The sequence below is a fragment of the Oncorhynchus clarkii genome, chromosome 21, assembly GCF_045791955.1.
Source record: "Oncorhynchus clarkii lewisi isolate Uvic-CL-2024 chromosome 21, UVic_Ocla_1.0, whole genome shotgun sequence".
NCBI lineage: Eukaryota > Metazoa > Chordata > Actinopteri > Salmoniformes > Salmonidae > Oncorhynchus > Oncorhynchus clarkii.
This window is the reverse complement of record NC_092167.1, coordinates 32,675,152-32,692,804: the sequence shown is the minus strand read 5'-3', so window position 1 is coordinate 32,692,804 and position 17,653 is coordinate 32,675,152. Positions and strand designations below refer to the sequence as shown.

Sequence of the window (17,653 nt, the reverse complement as noted above, 5' to 3'; positions counted from 1 at the left end):
TTTCTCCCCTCTGAATCCAATCACGATGACCTGGTAGATCTTTCCCATGGTTATGAATGTGCGTGAGCTGCTCAGGTGTCCGAGTTTTTCTGTCAATTGGTGTAACTGTTTGTATGTGAGAGAATAAGGAAGGCAAAATGCTCCTCCTTCTCAGAAGCACATGACAAATAATAAACAAACCTAACTTTTGAGTACAGAAATTAAACTGAAAGTAGGTACAGTGACTTGGGATCTCAGGGGAATTCCATCAAAGTAAATTAACAATAAACACGTTTGACTCAATACATGTGGTGACTGAGATCCGCCAGCTGATACAGGTTTATCTGCATTACAACGCTGCAAATGTTATGAGAACATCCTCAAATGAATGCAGTCAACGTCATTTACAGTATATCACGTGTCTTCTTGAAACTTGAAAGTGAACGCTTCTGGTGTTGAATAACAAGTCCAAGGGATAAACAAGGGCTTAGAGTTACTCGCGGCGAGAAATTTTATTCCGTGAACGCGGTCCAGGCACAGCATTCATTCAAGGGAGAGCACACCTGCCTCCGGTGGTTATATCATCGTCCCCCGGGTGAGTGTGAAGAAGTAGGATTACTGTACAAGACAGTGAAGATAGAGAGCAACACGATGACAACCCAACAGCAGGAGGAAGAAAAGCGATATGACCCCGGAGACACCACGCTCAAGTTCGTCAACCGACAGGACGATTTAGATCGTAAGCAATCCATTTAATCAATAAACCAACATTATCCAGGTAAAATAAAATAAGAAAAAATGTGGTATTCATTATTACTTAGCCCCAACTAGTCAATGTCCTCTTCGTTCCTGGAGGAACATAGTCAGTGGTGTAATGTGCGTAGGTAAAAATACTTTAAAGTACTACTTAAGTAGTTTGTGGTATCTGTACTTTACTTGACTATTTATATATTTTTTTACATCTTTTACTTTTACTCCACTACATTCTTAAAGATAATGTACTTTTTACTCCATACGTTTTCCCTGACACCCAGAAGTAGCTACTCGTTGCATTTTGAATGCAGGACAGGATAATGGTCCAATTCACGCACTTATCAAGATAACATCCCTGGTCATCCCTACTGCCTCTGATCTGGCGGACTCACTAGTTTTTGATCTGGCGGACTCACTAAACACAACTGTTTCGTTTGTAAATTATGTCTGAGTGTTGGCGTGTGCCACAAGTAAATCGTGCCATCTGGTTTGCTTAATTAATATAAGGAATTAGAAATGATTTCTACTTTAACGTTTGATACTTAAGTATATTTGAGCAATTACATTTACTTTTGATACTTTAAGTATATTTAAAACCAAATACTTTTTGACTTTTACTCAAGTTGTATTTTACTGAGTGACTTTCACTTTTACTCGAGTCATTTTCTATTAGGGTATCTTTACTTTTACTTAAGTATGACACTTGGGTATTTTTTCAACCACTGAACATGTTTTCCAGAGCTTCTCATTATTACATTTCCTCGTTTTGTTCTCAGCCCTAGATGACGACACCGAGACTCCGAAGGCAGAGATGTCTTGTGGTCATGCGGTAACCCCGGAGTCACTGACCGGATGGTGTCGCAGCCTACTGGACCAGGTAGGCCTACTCGCTATTCCTTAAAGGGGAAATCTGCATTTGAAATAATAACAAAGCAGGCACCCTGCACTGTTTTGGTAAAAAGCTGAGGGGTTAGGCTGGAGAAATGAAACCTTTCCCAAATTCATAAACAGAGCTATGGATGCAAGGACTGACCATGATATCAGAATTATAGTTTTAACCATGTTCTGAGGCTGTACAGTGTTTATTTACATTTACTTTGTTCACAAACATTAGAGTAAAACAAGCGTTAATGTGGAGTTCTGATGGGGTATGACCAATGATGTGTATAAACCCTGGACTGACAGGGGGCACTGTGTTGAAGCCACCTTGCAGCCACCTTGATACTCCTCCTGAATTGTAAAAAATATTTAGAAAACTACAGAAATGCATTTATTACTGTTTACATTTGTTTTTGACACGTTTATTTTATTACAGACACCTTAATGCATACTTTTAAATTATATTATGTGAGTTTAACAAAAAAAAGAAAAAAATATCTAAAAACATTTTCCTTAAAGTATATATTTTTGGTACTAATTTTACTGGGGGAAAAAAAACTTAAATACATGTCATTTGTCCTACAACATTTCATTGAAATACTGTAGGATTCCGTTAATTCCTATGGAGGACTGCTCCTACTTGGGAGTGGCAATATGCCCAACCGGTGGCTTCAAAGCCTCTCAATGGCCCAAGCATAGCATCAGCATTGGGTATGACAGTTGAACGTAAGCTCATATACTGAGTGTACAAAACATTAGGAACACCTTCCTAATATTGAGTTGTACCCCCTTTTCCCTCAGAGCAGCCTCAATTCTTTAAGGCATGAACTCTCCAAGGTGTTAAAAGTGTTCCACAGGGATGTTGGCCCATGTTGACTCCAATGCTTCCCACAGCTGTGTAAAGTTGGTTGGATGTCCTTTGGGTGGTGGACCATTCTTGATACATACGGCAAACGATTAAGCATGAAAAACCCAGTGGCATTGCAGTTCTTGGCACAAACCGGTGTGCCTGGCACCTACTACCATACCCTATTCAAAGACACTATAATCTTTTGTCGAGCTGCCTGATGGCACTGATAAATGCAGAAAATCAGCAATCAAATAAACGTTCTACCTCAGCTACCATGTTATTTTTGGGAAGCATATTTGATTCTGAGTTCGAACATATAAAGTTTGTATGTGAAAACTACTTCTAAAACCCACATACATTCAGTTGTTCTGAATTCCCTTTACTCGCACTAAAGTGGGAGGCTTGCTCGGCTGGCACTACCACATGCGCAGATCAAATACACCGCTGGAATGCCAATTAAGGTGTTCAAGTGTCCTAATCATTCAAAAGCTTTTGGTTTAATTAATTTATTGTCACTGGAGCCTACCGGTGTAACTGCTAAACTGCTTGCTAACTGTACACTGTACTACATGATTGTAGCATGTTAACTAACGCGTTAGTTCTAGTAGCTATGTTGACTTGATGTTAGCTAATATGGTGACAACAATGTAGGCTGTGTGTAGCGGTTAGCGGTTATGATACGAAGGTTTAGCTTGGAAAGTTTTTTTTGCCTGGTCACAGACCCATGTGTTGTGCACTGAAGTCCACAAGTCAAGGGAAAGGTGAGAGGAGGAGAGTGCGTAGGTGCAAGAAGGAATTATACAACGAGCAAAATGATCATGCTGTTTGTATATGGTTACTATGAAAGTGAACTGTGTTTGCTTGTGATCGGGGACGTATTCATTCTGCCGATTCTGTTGAAAAACGTTTCTTAAATGGAAGCAAACGGAACGAAACAGGGATAAACATACCTGAGTTTGTCCAATAGAAACTATAATGTTCAACTTTTGGACTAATGATTACACCCTAGATCAGCTAGATGCAGGCAAACTTGTGCAAGGCGATATTGAATATGTCAATAGCCCTATTCGCACCGGACTAGTATTACTATAGAACTTCGGTTATGTAATTACCACAGTATGTCAGTTTTACCAAGATTCGGATGGGATTAGTTTTACTAAACTGCCCCTGTAATATTTTTTTTTTCCCTACTTCAAAATTGACCGTTATGACGGAAGCCTGGAGGCTCTTCTAGGCGTGAAGGTATTTCAAGTGTCTGGGGATAGCCTAATGTTGACCTAATGGCCTTCAGTTGAGAAAGTCAAAATAAGAATGCATATCAATAAGAATCATGAACTGTTATCTATGCAGACATTTAATGAACTGACATATTTCGCAATTTATCAATTCATTGGCACAATATTGTCCATTTCATTTTTTTAAAGAGAAGTACGGCACTAGGACTGTTGATATGTAACAAAACAGATCTTTCATCTGTAGGCTATGTGCATAGCGCTTTGTTTTAAGCGTCAATTTGGTCCCATGTTCTTACCCCAACTGGGTGCAGCACCTGTTAAACTCTGTAATATCCCTCAAAACACAGGGATGACTGACATGGCAGATTCAGATGGGACTAAAATGACAAATGTGGTCATTTGTGCTCGTGCACATAATTACATTACCTGAGCTCCCCCATTAAACGTTACCCTGTCCGAATAGGGCTAATGTCTGTCACCTTGATTCCTCAAATTTCTCTCGACCTGTGTTGTAAACTTTCATTCAATTGGCTAGGTTGTAGCAACCTCATGATGGGTACAGGGAACATTTTGAGTCTCATGTAGTAGCCTAAACCTGTCGATGTTACATTGAGCTGGGTGAATGGAATATGAATGACAGTCATCCAATATGCTGTAATAGAAATAAGGCCATGCTCATAAAACATTTTATCGTCTCCCCTCATCTTAAATGAGCCGACCGCCACTTCTGTGCATGTAAACGTACTCTATGTCATGGAAAGAGCATGTGTCCTTAATGTTTTGTATACTCAGTATATATTAGGCCAAACCTACTACAGTGAATTTAGGCAACCACCACCTGTGCAATGCATAAATGCTTTTGTCTGACATACGCTTTGTGCCAATTAATTGAAGTTGAACATTCTCATTTTTGGAATGGCAAGTTCACTTTCTCACCCATAAACGCATGCCAAGTGCAAGTGCGCTGCCCAGCAGTTCACATCAGCAAGATGTGGGGCCTTTTCATTAGGTGGGACGTCTGACATGGATAGGTAAAATAATGATTATGATCACATTTCCTCAATTTAAATATTAGACCTATGGAGACACCTATACATTTGGCAGCCAAGCATGAGTGATCATTGTAGCCTATTATCGTCTAGACATGATGTTAAAATATCTTCACGCCTAGAATAAAAACCACCAGGTTTCCATCATAGACTCATTTGAATTAAAACATGTAAAAATAAACAATTACAGGGGGCAGTTTAGAAAAATGAACCCCATGCAAATCTTCCTCTGGAATAAGGCCCATGTATGGAAAATAATTACCTAACCAACGTCTCTAGTAATACTATAGCTGTCTCTCTCCCCCCCTTCAACCTTTCCATGTCAGGGCCCCTTTGCATAAAACATCTTCATTTTCTACAATCAAGACAAGATAGCCAAATTGCTTCAGAACATAATAAACCACGTTTCGTGTAGTTACCTTTTGCCTTAACTTCTTCATATTACTTTCTAGTACGTCAAGCTAGCTTACAAAGTTGCTACAGCTACAGCTACAGCTACTTGAACTTTGCGACCTTTTGCCACATTTCAGGCTTCAAACATAAAGATATAAAACTGTATTTTTTTGTGAAGAATCAACAACAAGTGGGACACAATCATGAAGTGGAACGACATTTATTGGATATTTCAAACTTTTTTAACAAATAAAAAACTGAAAAATTGGGCGTGCAAAATTATTCAGCCCCCTTAAGTTAATACTTTGTAGCGTCACCTTTTGCTGCGATTACAGCTGTAAGTCGCTTGGGGTATGTCTCTATCAGTTTTGCACATTGAGAGACTAACATTTTTTCCCATTCCTCCTTGCAAAACAGCTCGAGCTCAGTGAGGTTGGATGGAGAGCATTTGTGAACAGCAGTTTTCAGTTCTTTCCACAGATTCTCGATTGGATTCAGGTCTGGACTTTGACTTGGCCATTCTAACACCTGGATATGTTTATTTTTGAACCATTCCATTGTAGATTTTGCTTTATGTTTTGGATCATTGTCTTGTTGGAAGACAAATCTCCGTCCCAGTCTCAGGTCTTTTGCAGACTCCATCAGGTTTTCTTCCAGAATGGTCCTGTATTTGGCTCCATCCATCTTCCCATCAATTTTAACCATCTTCCCTGTCCCTGCTGAAGAAAATCAGGCCCAAACCATGATGCTGCCACCACCATGTTTGACAGTGGGGATGGTGTGTTCAGGGTGATGAGCTGTGTTGCTTTTACGCCAAGCATAACGTTTTGCATTGTTGCCAAAAAGTTCAATTTTGGTTTCATCTGACCAGAGCACTTTCTTCCACATGTTTGGTGTGTCTCCCAGGTGGCTTGTGGCAAACTTTAAACAACACTTTTTATGGATATCTTTAAGAAATGGCTTTCTTCTTGCCACTCTTCCATAAAGGCCAGATTTGTGCAATATACGACTGATTGTTGTCCTATGGACAGAGTCTCCCACCTCAGCTTTAGATCTCTGCAGTTCATCCAGAGTGATCATGGGCCTCTTGGCTGCATCTCTGATCAGTCTTCTCCTTGTATGAGCTGAAGGTTTAGAGGGACGGCCAGGTCTTGGTAGATTTGCAGTGGTCTGATACTCCTTCCATTTCAATATTATCGCTTGCACAGTGCTCCTTGGGATGTTTAAAGCTTGGGAAATCTTTTTGTATCCAAATCCGGCTTTAAACTTCTTCACAACAGTATCTCGGACCTGCCTGGTGTGTTCCTTGTTCTTCATGATGCTCTCTGCGCTTTTAACGGACCTCTGAGACTATCACAGTGCAGGTGCATTTATACGGAGACTTGATTACACACAGGTGGATTGTATTTATCATCATTAGTCATTTAGGTCAACATTGGATCATTCAGAGATCCTCACTGAACTTCTGGAGAGAGTTTGCTGCACTGAAAGTAAAGGGGCTGAATAATTTTGCACGCCCAATTTTTCAGTTTTTGGATTTGTTAAAAAAGTTTGAAATATCCAATAAATGTCGTTCCACTTCATGATTGTGTCCCACTTGTTGTTGATTCTTCACAAAAAAATACAGTTTTATATCTTTATGTTTGAAGCCTGAAATGTGGCAAAAGGTCGCAAAGTTCAAGGGGGCCGAATACTTTCGCAAGGCAATGTAACTAGCCAGCTAGCTTTGTAGCCATGGATTGTGCACCTTCCATTGTTTAGATAAGTAGCATAAGTGTCCTTATGACCTCATAGTGTGGAATTCTAATAATAAAAAATACATGCACTGCCCCTTTAAGAATCAGTGGGTATATAGGGCCTATCATTTATCATAAATTAATATTAAATAGGTGGACATAGAGCCAAACTAACCATATTAATCGAACAAGTTATATATTTTAATATGAATTACATCATGCATATTAAATATATTGCACTTTTTTGATATCCAATGTCCATCCATTTTCCTTGAAAACCTTTCTTCTTTGTCCTCCCAGAGTCAGTTCAAGTTTTTGTGCCCTGCACTTGAGGAGGGCACCTATGTGAAGTGTGGTGCTGAGTGGTCTTACCAGGAGGTACGTAGGCTGGCTGTTCTGACCACTGAGGAGATGGAGCACTTTGAGAAGACCATGGCAGCTTTGGCTGCTGCCACATACTATGAATACAAATCAGTGAGTGCATGTCTCATTGTTCAAATGATTTATTTGCAAGCTTCTTTTTTTAAACTTCTGTATAGATTATTATTATTATTTTATTTATTATACCTATATTTTATCAGGGAGTCATACTGAGACCAAGGTCTCTTTTTACAGCTGAGCCCTGAATTACATAAATGACAGAAAATACACACAACAATATAAATACACAATGCAAGCAGAAAGAAAGAAACACATTCATCAGTAATAAGGTCCTCAATCAGCTTTCTGAATGAACCTAGAACAGGCCGGGGCAATTCTTCTCCATGGAGGGCCACATTACAATATATTTTGGCCATTGCGGGCCAGAATCATATTACAGGATTATACATCATGTGTATGACTATGTTGACAGATATATCTACTGTAAATCACATCCATATATGCCACTGATTTTACTTGTTTAACATGCACAGAAATAAACCACATCCATGTTCTCATTTTGGTAGGTATTTTCATTATTAAACATGCAATGAACTACACTGAGTGAAAAGTACACTTTGCATTCAGCACCACGGACAGAACTCTTGTCAACGGGTATGCGCAAAAACACAAGAAAGAGAGAGAGCTCAACATTACATTTAAACAACTCAAGTGTGAGGAGTGAAGGGCATTGACTAGAGCAGTGAAGTCAGGTATAGTTTCTGATGTCGTTATGCACAGGATTGCTGAGAGGTGAGAGTCAGTAAGAGATGATCTTTGCCTTGACTTATTATATTTCATCACTGAAAATGTCTGTTCACATACATAGGTTGACCCAAACAGTACAAACATCATCTGAGCATGACTCCTAATCATGGGAAAGTTTTGTTCATCGAGAGATGCATAGAACCTCGTCAGTGACATTGTTTTGAATAGTTCTCCAATCACTGCACCAGACTGAAGATCGATAAGCTCAAGTTGCAGGTCAGTGGAGCGTTATCCACATTGAAGGTGAAAGGAGATGAAACTTAAAGCATGTCATTTTCCAACACTTTGAAATCCTCAAAACGACGAGGAAACTCACCGTTCAAAGCATGCAGCAGTGATGTATACTTCTCCCGCTGGTCATCTGATAGGGAACAGACTAGTAGTGTAGAAAGGTGGGTGAGATTGTTGGCTTCTACTTGACGTGTCAGGAGGAGTAATTTTCCCTTGAAGGCTTTGACAAGGCTGTACATCTGATGTGTGAAAAGGCCCTTCCCTTGTAGTTTGGAATTCAGTTAATTCATGAGGGCCATGATGTCCACGGTGAAGGCAAAATCAGCCAACCATTCTTTATCTTGCAGTTGAGGGAAATCCACATATGTTCCTTTCATTTTCCAAAACTCAGCAATCTCTGACTTCAGGCTCCACACCAAACTCAGACATCTCACGTTTGTGCGGTAAGGACATTTAGAAAATTGTTCCACAAATAAGGTGCAAGAAAACTAAAGGCTGATTTACCTAACTCAGTTGAGACCAAAGGAATTTACAGCATTAACCATCCCAGAGACCGGGTGTGGTAACTCGTATGTCTAAAGTTTAGTAAAGATGTTAGGTGCATTGGGACATTTTGTAAAAGGGCTTTATAAATGAAAATATAGCAATGTATCAACCAATGTATCAGTGGGCCAACCAACTTTCTGGTAGAGAATGCAGTGATGAGTACTAAACTTTTTGCCCGTAATAAAGTGCAGTGCGCTGTGATAAACTGCATCTAATGGCTTTAATGGAGTGGCAGTAATAATAAGGCATAATATACATACAACTACAGAGCTATGAACAGGTGGGTGGGGACAGATCACCTCTTAAAACCTCTTTGGGCTGCAATCCCGTTCACGGGATGATATGACAACAGCCAGTGAAAGTGCAGGGCGCCAAATTCAAAACAACAGAAATCTCATAATTAAAGTTCCTCAAACATACATGTATCTTATATCGTTTTAAAGGTTTTCTTGTTGTTAATCCCACCACAGTGTCCGATTTCAAATAGGATTTACGGCGAAAGCACCACAAACGATTATGTTAGGTCACCACCAAGCCACAGAAAAACACAGCCATTTTCCCAGCCAAAGAGAGGAGTCACAAAAAGCACAAATAGAGATAAAATGAATCACTAACCTTTGATGATCTTCATCAGATGACTCTCATAGGACTTCATGTTACACAATACATGCATGCTTTGTTTGATAAAGTTCATATTTCAATAAAAAAAATCAGAGTTTACATTGGCGCGTTACATTCACTAGTTCCAAAAACATCCAGTGATTTTGCATAGCCACATCATTAAACAGAAATACTCATCATAAATGGAGATGATAATACAAGTTATACACATGGAATTATAGATATACCTGTCCTTAATGCAACCGCTGCGTCAGATTTCAAAAAAACTTTACAGAAAAAGCAAACCATGCAATAATCAGAGACGGCGCTCAGAACAATCAAGTCAAAATAGCCACCATGTTGTAGTCAACATAAACCATAAATTACATGCTAAATATGACCTTACCTTTGATGATCTTCATCAGAATGCACTCCAATGAATCCCAGGTCCACAATAAATGCTTGATTTGTTCGATAATGTCCGTTATTTATGTCCAATTAGCTACTTTTGTTAGCGCGTTTGGTATACATATCCAAACTCTCGTTCTGGTCAGCGTTACGTCGGACAAAAACTTCAAAAAGTTATATTACAGGTCGAAAAAACATTTCAAACTAAGTACTGAATCAATCATTAGGATGTTTTTATCATTAATCTTCCAACCAGAGTATTCCTTTGTGTCTTCAGGATCCATGGAACGCAGGTCGCTATCATGTGAAATGCGCGTGACCAGAAAATGGCTGACTGCCAGACACCTGATTCATTCTGCTGTCATTCAGTCCCACAACACAGTAGAAGCCTCATTCAAATTTCTATAGACGGTTTACATCTAGTGGAAGCCCTAGGAAGTGCAACTTCATTAATATCTCAAGTGGATTTCAATGAGAACTGTGTTGAGTACATACCAACCTCAGATTTCTCACTTCCTGTTTTGATTTCGCCTCAGGTTGTTGCCTGCCATATTATATGTTATACTCACAGACATCATTCAAACAGTTTTAGAAACTTCAGAGTGTTTTCTATCCAATACTAATAATACTATGCATATATTAGCAACTGAGACTGAGGAGCAGGCCGTTTACTTTGGGCACCTTATTCATCCAAGCTACTCAATACTGCCCCTCAGCCATAAGAAGTTTTAACTACAGTACATAGGTTTGGTCAGATTCTTTACTGTGTTATCCAAAAAAAGTAATTGCATATGTTTTATTCAGCTATATCATCATGAATCTCTGCATGCAGACAGTAATAGGATTTTCTAATCTCCCCCTCTTACCCTACCCTCTTTTATAACAGTGCCCTGTCTGCGAAACCTTTGTAGAGAGAGAGGACCTCACCAACCTCAGTGTCCTCTGCACAGTGTGCACTGCAGACAAAGGTCAGAGGTATGAGTTCTGCTGGCAGTGCCTGAAGCAGTGGAAAGGTCCCGCGCCACGCTCTGACCGCTGTGACAACGATGGCTGTATCAACCAGGACCTGGAACTGCTGAAGAACTGCGAAACCACGTCTCTCCCTCAGGTGGCAGGTGTCACCGACTGCCCCTCCATTCGCGCCTGTCCCACCTGTGGCCAACGGGTGGAACACGACAAGACTGGTTGTAAGAATATTCTCTGTCCAAGGTGCAATAAAGAGTTCTGCTTTGTGTGCCTTAAGCTCACGGAGGAGTGCTTGGAGACCAGCTCATATTTCATAGCCTGCTCTGCTGGTGTTGCCCCCAGGCAGACCTCTATACCCACCTGGAATAGAAACTGAAAAATAAGATACCTCTTATTCCCTGCATACTGGAAACTCTGCTTACATTGTCTCCAACAGAACACGTAGGTAGAAATCTTGCTCCACATACACATTTCTTCTCCATATATTGTACAATGAGAGTTTGTGTGCAGTGCTTCATGTGAAGCATAATGTTTTATTTTACCATCTTATAATCTTAGATATTATACAAAGCGAGTTTCATAGTGTGTAGACTCAGAGCTTTATGTTAATTATGATTTCTATATCATCTTATCATTATTATCATGTTGCTTATGTGGATCATCATGTAATGTAATAAACTACCGACAAAAGTAACAAACTTCATCAGTTCGATATTGATGTTTTTGTGCTCCATAACAATAATGGAAATCAGACGGATGTCTTCATTTCGGGACACAGAGTTTTGAGATCAGAATAATAAAAGGAGGAAGAAAATACCAGTAGCAAACATCTACCCAATAATATAGTCTTTTACTGGTAAAACAAAACCCTTCAACTCAAAAGGTACCTTTACCCGAGCCTGTGCAAATCTTAAGTGATATCTTATCAAGCATTCCATTAGATGTAAAAGGACTAGGCTAACACATAATGCATGAAAGATGAGCTTTTAAGCATCAGTAACACGTAGCTTTCAACATACAGTAAATCTAAGGGATATAGAAGTGGAGAAATGCTTTGTTTTAAATCAGTGACAAGAGAAATTATTAATAACTGTGTTCATTCTGTGCCACTAAACAATCCTTGACAATACAACAACAATAATACAATATTAGAATTACGAACACATTCAAGGACATTGTAATATCAAAGGGCAAATTCATGGGCATAAATGTGTATGGACGAATATTTAAAATGTGTATGCTCTTCTGAGACAAATATCAAAAACAGTCTGACAGTGAGGTCTGTAGGCTATGCACTGGATAGGCTATCAGACATGCAGGGACAGACAGTGTAGTGCAGTGGTACTCAACTACTAATTGAGAGGGTCCAGTGACACAAATTTCCTAGGTGGCAAAGGTCCGGATGGATATCTTCCTTTTTCGGCGCTTTGGTACAGCATAGTAACAAACGTAGTCGTCTACGACTTAGAAAACATGTTATATACAATTTCAGTGACGCAACATCTACCCATCTGAAGATCTGTTTTGCTTCTCCTGACAACTTTCTCACATTTGTGACCAAGAAGGGGTTATGGATGAGCAGCAGCAGTTCTCTTCCAACAGTGAAGTCATCAAAGCGTGCCTTGAAGTTATCCACAACTGGCCCAGCGTTGTCCGGTTTAGGGGAGGGTTTGGCCTGCAGGGATGTTCTTGTCCCATCACGCTCTAGCGACTCCTGTGGCAGGCCGGGCGCAATGCACGCTGACACGATCGCCAGGTGTACGATGTTTTAAAAAGTAAACTTAACGTCTATACTGATACACCATACTAGGTACGCACATACACTTCAATCATTACAATATTTTTGTGCACTCTAGAAAACAACATACACTTCGTTTTACACGTATTCAATAATAATTTAAGGTCAATAAAGGTTTTCTGCAAAATAATGGATGTAACGGTTTTCCTCTTCCTCTTCTGAGGACGAGTAGCAAGGATCGGACCAATACGCAGCGTGGTAAGTGTTCATCTTGGTTTTTAATAAGAATACAGATGTAACGGCTTTCTTCTATCTCCTCTTCTGATGAAGAGGTAGAACAAGGATCGGACCAAAATGCAGCGTGTAGATTGCGATCCATGTTTTAATGAACAAATGTAAAACACGAATCAATACAAATACTACAAAATAAAGAACGTAATGAACGTAACGAAAACCTAAACAGCCTATCTGGTGAAAACACATAGACAGGAACAATCACCCACCACAAACTCAAAGAATATGGCTGCCTAAATATGGTTCCCAATCAGAGACAACGATAAACACCTGCCTCTGATTGAGAACCACTTCAGACAGCCATAGACTTAACTAGAACACCCCACTAGCTACAATCCCCATACATACACACCACATACAAAAACCCATGCCACACCCTGGCCTGACCAAATAAATAAAGATAAACACAAAATACTTTGACCAGGGTGTGACAACAGAACACTGAACAAAACAATAGACGACAACGTGAAAAAACAAAACCGAAAAAGTTCCATGTGGAACAAAACACTGACACGGAAAATAAACACCCACGAAACACAAGTGGGAAAAGGCTACCTTACCTAAGTATGATTCTCAATCAGAGACAACGAACCATACCAGGCCAAACGCTAACACAACGTAGGAAACGGAACATAGACAACCCACCCAACTCACGCCCTGACCATACTAAAACAAAGACAAATCAAAGGAACTAAGGTCAGAACGTGACAATGGAAGCATGCTGTAGTTCAGATAGAGCATGACCAGCAGGGCGGACAATAGAGTACACAACTGTATCGTCTGCATACAGGTGCAGGTAAACTTCATTATTATTATATTTATACATTTCTGACAAAACAATATTATTAATGTATACAATGTAGTTGTTTATTAGACATTTTAACATATAACACAATATCTAGGTACTAAATTTTTTTATGTGCAACATTTGAACAACAATTTAGACCCCCCTCGGAATATGATGTACAGTTGAAGTGGGAAGTTTACATACACTTAGGTTGGAGTCATTAAAACTTGTTTTTCAACAACCCCACAAATTTCTTGATAACAAACTATAGTTTGGGCTAGTCGGTTAGGACATCTACTTTGTGCATGACACAAGTCATTTTTTGAAACTGTTTACAGACAGATTATTTCACTTATAATTCACTGTAGCACAATTCCAGTGAGTCTGAAGTTTACCTACACTAAGTTGACTGTGCCTTTAAACCTGCTTGTAAACTCCAGAAAATGATGTCACGGCTTTAGAAGCTTCTGATAGGCTAATTGACATCATTTGAGTCAATTGGAGGTGTATCTGTGGATGTATTTCAAGGCCTACCTTCAAACTCAGTGCTTGACATCATGGGAGAATCAAAAGAAATCAGCCAAGACCTCAGAAAATTGTAGACCTCCACAAGTCTGGTTCAACCTTGGGAGAAATTTCCAAACGCCTGAAGGTACCACGTTCATCTGTACAAACAATAGTATGCAAGTATAAACACCATGGGACCACGCAGCCGTCATATCGCTCAGGAAGGAGACGTGTTCTGTCTCTTAGAGATTAACCTACTTTGGTGCAAAAAGTGCAAATCAATCCCAGAACAACAGCAAAGGACCTTGTGAAGATGCTGGAGGAAACAGGTACAACAGTATCTATATCCACAGTAAAACAAGTCCTATATAGAAGCCACTGTTCCAAAACCGCCATAAAAATGCCAGACTATGGTTTGCAACTGCACATGGGGACAAAGATCGTACTTTTTGGAGAAATGTCCTCTGGTCTGATGAAACAAAAATAGAACTGTTTGGCCATAATGACCATCGTTATGTTTGGAGGAAAAAGGGGGAGGCTTGCAAGCTGAAGAACACCATCCCATCCGTGAAGCATGGGGGTGGCAGCATCATGTTGTGGGGGTGCTTTGCTGCAGGAGGGACTGGTGCACTTCACATAATAGATGGCATAATGAGGAAGGAAAATTATGTGGATATATTGAAGCAACATCTCAAAACATCAGTCAGGAAGTTAAAGCTTGGTCGCAAATGGGTCTTCCAAATGAACAATGACCCCAAGCATACTTCCAAAGTTGTGGCAAAATAGGCCAAAATTCACCCAATTTATTGTGGGAAGCTTGTGGAAGGTTACCAGAAACGTTTGACCCAAGTTTAACAATTTAAAGGCAATGCTACCAAATACTAATTGAGTGTATGTAAACTTCTGACCCACTGGGAATGTGATGAAAGAAATTAAATCTGGAATAAGTCATTCTCTCTACTATTATTCTGACATTTCGCATTCTTAAAATAAAGTGATGATCTTAACTGACCTAAAACAGGGACTTTTTACTAGAATTAAATGTCAGGAATTGTGAAAAACTGAGTTTAAACATATTTGGCTAAGCTGTATGTAAACTTCTGAATTCAACTGTATATGACATGGTGATACATTGGCTATTTTAGTATTCCTTTTAAATTTTTTAAATGTAAATGTTAATAATCCAAAAGTATATTTTGAGAGGGGAGGGAAATATTGTTTATGTTAAACTGTAGAGAACAAGAACCTTTGGTGAATCAAAGAGTCACTGATGTTTTATATACGGTACAACACAAATCCAGAAGGCTCGTTCCGACAATAAACAAGAAGCTTTATAGTTCCAAACGAGGCTGTCAAGACAGGTTCGTACTGTAGTACTACACTAGTACACTGTTATGTACTACTAATGTACTAGTATCTAGGATGTTAAGGAATATCTATGGGGGGGGGGGGGGGGCATGTACAAAATATAACACAGTCCCCACAGCATTTAAGGATGCATACAATGACACTGACATTGTATTTTGTTATGTGAAAGTAGCATTAGTTCAGAATATGTCTCTTGTGAATATTGAGATGGGGTACATATATTGTCTTTCAATTTCTTACACATTTTTTTATAATATTTGTGAGTTGTAGACATGTTCTTCAGAGGTTATAATACGAATACATATTTTGATTTAGTTCAATGTTGAGTTGTTTTTTTACAAGTAATCTAAGATCTTCACAACCTAATACATATACAACTTTTTTTCATTCACTATAAAAGCCAAACTCTAGGTTTCATTTGTGTTGTAATAATGATTTACAAATAAAAAAGTCAATAGATAATTGCATATTATGCAATTGATAATTCAATTATTTTTCATTATTTAGCCTTTTATCCTAAATTGAGACATTAATAAAAAATGTGTTATCACATCAGCATCTTTCAGAATGTACCTATTTTCAGTATAGAATGACATGTATACAGATTATATTACAACTTTTTGTGTTTTGTCTTAATGATCATTATTTATCTAAATAGGAAACTCAACATTGTGTTAGTCTGAGAAATATTAACTAGATAGTTGTTTTATGTTTGTGAAACCTTGAAATGTGCACAATGAGAAGTGATTTTGTAACAACACATTTTAAACTGTAATTGTAACAAATATATATCATTGTCTGTTTGAATTAGCGCTCATAAACAGTTTTCATCACTGCCTGGTAAACACATTCTTGTAAGTTGGAGCTACTGTACGTGATTATATGGGGCTGCTGTACAGATTTGAGTACTTGACAAGACGTTGACATTTCTGGGTATGTCTCACCTGTAACATAATAATAATAATAAATATTATGATAATAATAATATTGTTATATCTTTTTTTTAATATAATACAAATCTGTCAATCAACCAAATGTACTTCTTAAAACCCCTTTTTGCATCAGCAGTTGTCACAAAGTGTTTTACAGATACCCAGTCTAAAAATGTAAGCCCCATTAATGCATACGTCGAAGCACAGCATCTAGGAAACACGCCCTAGAAGTCATAAACCTAGGATTAAAACTAGAGAGGAACCATGCTCCGAGGGCTGCGCTGAGTGGACATTTAACGAGAGAGGAACCATGCTCCGAGGGCTGCGCTGAGTGGACATTTAACAAGAGAGGAACCATGCTCCGAGGGCTGCGCTGAGTGGACATTTAACGAGAGAGGAACCATGCTCCGAGGGCTGCGCTGAGTGGACATTTAACGAGAGAGGAACCATGCTCCGAGGGCTGCGCTGAGTGGACATTTAAGGGTACATGTGCACCTTATTGTTATTCAAGATGTTTCAACGTTCGTAGATGACCATCAGGGTCAGATAATCACCCGGGTGGCTATAGAGAGAGCAAAAGTTCAACACCCAGGACTCAGTGTCATGTCTTTTTCATTTTTTTTTTATTTTATTATTTTTATTTTATTTTATTTATTTCACCTTTATTTAACCAGGTAGGCTAGTTGAGAACAAGTTCTCATTTGCAACTACGACCTGGCCAAGATAAGGCATAGCAGTGTGAACAGACAACACAGAGTTACACATGGAGTAAACAATTAACAAGTCAATAACACAGTAGAAAAAAGGGGAGTCTATATACATTGTGTGCAAAAGGCATGAGAAGGTAGGCAAATAATTACAATTATGCAGATTAACACTGGAGTGATAAATGATCAGATGGTTATGTACAGGTAGAGATATTGGTGTGCAAAAGAGCAGAAAAATAAATAAATAAAAACAGTATGGGGATGAGGTAGGTGAAAATGGGTGGGCTATTTACCAATAGACTATGTACAGCTGCAGCGATCGGTTAGCTGCTCAGATAGCAGATGTTTGAAGTTGGTGAGGGAGATAAAAGTCTCCAACTTCAGCGATTTTTGCAATTCGTTCCAGTCACAGGCAGCAGAGAACTGGAACGAAAGGCGGCCAAATGAGGTGTTGGCTTTAGGGATGATCAGTGAGATACACCTGCTGGAGCGCGTGCTACGGATGGG

At 39.1% G+C, this 17,653-nt stretch overlaps 1 protein-coding gene across 1 annotated transcript; it reads left to right on the top strand.

The window, feature by feature from the left end:
• Positions 1-313: 313 nt before the first annotated feature.
• On the top strand, positions 314-11,516 carry LOC139378924 (uncharacterized). The gene is made up of 4 exons (XM_071121537.1): positions 314-718; positions 1,509-1,609; positions 7,175-7,348; positions 10,734-11,516. The coding sequence occupies exons 1-4, from the start codon at positions 631-633 to the stop codon at positions 11,187-11,189; spliced, it is 819 nt and encodes a 272-aa protein (XP_070977638.1). The 5' UTR covers positions 314-630; the 3' UTR covers positions 11,190-11,516.
• Positions 11,517-17,653: the final 6,137 nt, after the last annotated feature.